Source organism: Loa loa (assembly GCF_000183805.2).
Source record: "Loa loa unplaced genomic scaffold supercont3.337, whole genome shotgun sequence".
Lineage (NCBI taxonomy): Eukaryota > Metazoa > Nematoda > Chromadorea > Rhabditida > Onchocercidae > Loa > Loa loa.
Window position 1 is genome coordinate 50839 of NW_018108517.1, and position 5068 is coordinate 55906.

Consider the following 5068-nt stretch of genomic DNA (forward strand, 5'->3'; position numbering starts at 1 on the left):
CGCCTGCAAAAATTTGCTATTTTCATTCAAAATAGTAATAATTTATTAAAATTAAATAATTAAGATTAAGACAAAAGGTTAGGAAGAAATTAAATGTCAACGACATATTAACAGAACTTCATTATTCTTCGATGAAATTTTAAAGCATTTTGCATATGACGTGTTAAAGTTTCAATATTACGATTTCGAGTACTTTCATCAAGATTTGATGGATCCATAGCTTTCTCTACTATTTCATGAATTCGTATTCCTGAAAGGAAATTAAATTAAACGAACAAATTTTTATTCAAAAATTAATAAATTATATCATTCATTATTATTATTAAAATGAATTTGAATTTTTAGCAATTAAAATAAAAACAAAATAATATTTAAATATTACCTGAACTAAACGATAAATAATTCCAAAATACACTTGGGATCCGGAAACATGCAGCTTGTAGGAGTAAAAAGAATGGTACCCATTTATAATAGGATAATTGTCGTTCCGGTATATATCTTTCTTCCTGTTTCAATGTTGCTACATGAACATCCGGTTGTACATAATATGTATCACGTGACCAACAATAATTTTCTGCATACTAAATTAAATACTTTTTTTTTAGGAATTTTTAAAAAAAAAATTTATCAAATTATCAATGAAGTAATTTAAATATTTGATGAATATAAGCTTTTCTTTTTTAAGTTAAAATAAATAAATTTAATAGATTAATCGAATAACTAATAATAGGTATTAATTAGTTATAAAATTATTGTTATAGGAGATGTACTGCACTGAAAGAATGCTTTCAATTTGCTTAATTTAAATTCTTTCAAATGATATTTTTTAATTTAATTTATAATTTCGATATTAATTTATTTCTTCGCCTATTAATGTAACAAAATTTAAAAAGTTTTAAAATGTGTTTTTATTTTTTTCAAATGACATAAAATAAAAAGACACTTGTTCCCATGATCCAGGAAATTTGCTAGGAAACATGCACTCCAATGGTCGACCACCAAATTGCTTGAAACTTATCAATACAGCAAATGCAAGTAGAATATTACTGCTATAAAGATAATGCAATCGATCGGTAGCATCATCATCTTGTTTCGGTGACAAATACCGAATCATTGAAATTAGTGATTCGATCATCATCGTTCTATTTTGTCACACTTATTAATTGATCACAAAATGAAAAAGCGTTAGCGATTGTAATTGATAACTATAAATTTTAAATAAATTTCAGTTTTTAACAAAAAAAAAAAACGAAAAGAAATCATTTCCAAAAATGGAACCGAACGAAATTTAATATATTCAATTCAATACTTTAATATATCAATTAATCAATAAATAAAAAAAAATAAGTACGAATAAATGAGGTAAATGTATTAACCTAATTTAATCTAGAAATTAATTAATATGGCAATTAATAAAGCACTAACAAGGTGGTGACAGAAGTTAATATAACACTGATAAAATACTGTAGAAGTTAATATAGCACTGATAAATGCACTGATAAGGTAATTGACGAATCTTTTTTTTTGAAATATTATCTTTGTCTATTTGTCGCATAATTTTTACTTTTTTCATTTCTTATTGAAAATATCAATCATTAAAGGATTAAAAATTAAATTAAAGCATACTAACTATTCCAATTAATTCATTGTAATTGTGATGAAAAAATTTGTCAAATGAAATAGTTTTTAAAAGATTTTTTTTTTGCATTTTATTTTTTAAAAATACAAATAACAAAAACTTTTGGCGTGTAAAGGAAAAAAAGTTTAAAAAGTGATGAAAAATCAATCGATTTTAAAAAATCAATATCCTTAAATGAATGCTACGATCAGTAAACATATCGGGTAGTGTCGCATTAATTCCCTTATTTCTTCAATGTCAACATAATTGTAAACAACATTATAAAACCTGAAATGTTTGTAAACAATCAATTATTTGTATTTATTCTTATCTTTCTCAATTACAATTTATGCTGTCTAGGAATTAAAAATTTAAATTATGATCATAAAGAGACAATTTAGTGACATCGATTACATCAAAATCGTATGAGAGAGAGAGAGAGAGAGAGAGAGAGAAATGAATTTATTATGCAAAAAAATATCTGTCATGCTGATAAAACTAGTAACTTTTACTAAGTGATATTTAAAATTTCTAGAAAAATGCTTATCCTTATCCTGATAATGGAAATTAAAAATTAAAGTAAATAATTTGGGGACAGATATTTATGCATGAATTGAACTAAAAAATTGACTAAAATATTAGCCTTTAAAGATAAAAAATCCTATCAATATCCTATTATGTAAAAATTGTTTCAATCGTTGAATTTGTAGAAATCCAAATAGAATTAATTTCAATGACCAATTTTTAGCTTATCATTATTATCATACCAAATTTGAAGCTAAATTGACCTAATTAAAGATAACAATAACCTTTACAATTCCCTTATCATTATCAACACTAACATAACATTAACATTATTAATAGCAATGTTAAATAGCAAGCATATAATAATCATAAAAATTATTGGGTCTATTAAAGAGAACTTTTTCTTTCCACCTTTTTTTTCCTCTTCCAGAAATTTAGGAGATCATAACAAAAAAAAAAAAAATCCTTCGAGAACTTTTTTTTTTTTTTTCATTGATGAATTGAAGAAGTTTTAAGTATTATTTATCGTATCATTAAACTTTTACAATTTCATTTCTAATGAATTTAACATTTTCTTTTTTCTTTCGATTTAAGAAAATTTTGTATTTAAAAGAGAATTTTTTTCAAAAAAAAAAGTGCATTAAGCAAATGTTTCGCATTAAATAAAAGTTCAAAGGATGGGGAAGTTAATTAATTTAAGCTATAAATTAATCCAAACAGTTGTTTTGCCATAGTTTAACAAATCATATCCTTTAATCATTGAATTATTTCGGATTTTTGGAGAATGCACAGTTTTTAGCAGAAAAAAAAAGTGGCCTGTAATATGGTCATTAAACAGTAGTCCGGTTAATATTGTAAAGTCTTCCTGTAGTCTGATTAATATATATTGCAAGGTATCTCTGTAGCTTGCTTGATTTATATCATAAAGTGTAGCCCATAGTCTGTTCGTGGCCTGCTTAATGTATATTGCAAAGTCCGTTGTAGCCTGGTTAATGTATACTATAAAGTTCGACCGTAATCTGGTTAATGTATACTGTAAGGTCTGTCTATGGCCTGGTCAATGCATACTATAATATTTGTCCATGGTCTGTCTGCAGCCCGGTTAATGTACACTGTAAAGTTTGCCCGTAACCTAGTTAATGCATACTGTAAAGTTATTGTCTGTAACTTCACTAATTATACTGTAAATTCCGTCCATAACTTGGTTAATGTATAAGGTTTGTCCATGGTTTATTCCTGGTTAATGTATACTGTAAAATCTGTCCACCACTCTTTTTTTTGTTTTGTTTTGAGATTATTAATGATAAAAGTTGACATTTAACATAACTACCTTTGACATTTATACGATCTATTTCACATGGTGAATATATGAAGATAATCATTCGATGATGTTTGTCCGCACCTTTCAAATGTCGTAAAATTACTTTTTTTTTTTTACAATTACAATTTTAATCCTTTAGTTAATATACTGTAAAATCTGTAATTAGTTAATTCCGCAACTAGTTCACTAGCCAATTAATTAGTGTAATTAGTTAATTAATCCGTGATTACTTAAGTTATTTTTGTAGTGATTTTTTAAAAAAATTTTAATGAGATGAAATGATGTTTGTTGAGGATCGATAAGCACTAAGAATACAATCTTCTTGTTTGCATTCCTTTCCAACAAGAAATATTTTTAAAACTAGGGAAGAAATGAAGGAAAGGATGAGGTTAGTGTAAAGAAGGAAGAATGAGAGAAATGCAAAATATGAGTTAAATAAATTAATTTGGATGGAATAATTTTTGTTTAATGATTAAATTGAAATTTTTGCAATTTTAAATTTAATTGAAAAGTTTTATCGAAATATATACATATATTGAATGGTAGGATGAAAAAGTCGAACAAAATTAAATTAAATTTAAAATTTTGAAGATCTCAAAAAATTTTTTTAACAATACAATATAAAGTAAATTGGTTGAGTAAATTGGAACAATTTGAAAATACATTTATATCATTAAACTTTTTCCGGAAACTAATTCATAACCGTGTAATGCTGTTATTTATCATCAAGAAATAACAATACTTGGAATAGTTTAACCGGAATTTTCTAATCGGATCGGATTAAATAGCATACTTTCAGGAATTCCGTCATAAAATGATAGGAAAAGCAAAAGATAGGATGTAAAAAGTGAAAGGGATGGAGTGAATTAAAGAAGGAACACATTTTCTAACACATATCGTTCCGAGCTGTTCAAACCAACCATTTGATAGTCCTCACAGTGGTTAAAGCAAAGTAGAAAAAAAAAAAGCCGAAATGGTGTAATAAAATCTGTTCTTTTCGACCTTACTCCTATTCTACTACACTCTATTCTCTTCTACTTTATTCTATTCTATTCTATTCCATTCTATTCTATTACATTCTACTCTATTCTGTCGTGTTTTACCCTACTATATTGCATTGTATTCTATTCTATTCTACCCTATCCATTCTATTCTATCCTATCCTATATCATTCTATTCTATTCTACCCTATCCTATTCTATATCATCCTATTCTATTCTATTTTATTCTACTCTATTCCAATTTTATTCTATTCTACCTTACTCCATTCTATTCTATTCTATCCTATTCTAATTCTATTCAATTCTATTCTACTCTATCATATTCTCTTCCATTCTATTTCATTCCATCCCATTCTATTCTATTCCACTTTATTCTCTTCCATTCCATTCTGTTTTATTCTACTCATAACATCAATTTGAAATGTGTTCAGGCAATAACACCTCCTAATTTCATCTTATGATAATAATTCCATCTGGAAAGAAAAAATGTCACAATAAATAACATCAAACTTTTTCAATTCTTTCTCTTCCTTTTCTCCCTCTTTCTCTCTCTCTCCCTCTCTTCCTCCCCCTCACTCCCTCTTCCTCCTTTTTTCTTATTAC

The 5068-nt window shown here is 26.3% G+C and overlaps 1 protein-coding gene across 1 annotated transcript in view; it reads right to left on the reverse strand.

The window, feature by feature from the left end:
• Positions 1–1138, reverse strand: part of LOAG_18505 (hypothetical protein) — a gene marked incomplete at its 5' end in the record, with an annotated part of 5040 nt that extends 3902 nt beyond the window's left edge. The window contains 3 exons of the mRNA XM_020451165.1: positions 118–250; positions 383–581; positions 944–1138. Of these exons, the coding sequence (XP_020305076.1) occupies positions 118–250; positions 383–581; positions 944–1138 (527 nt within the window). The remainder of the gene's footprint in view (positions 1–117; positions 251–382; positions 582–943) is intronic.
• Positions 1139–5068: the final 3930 nt, after the last annotated feature.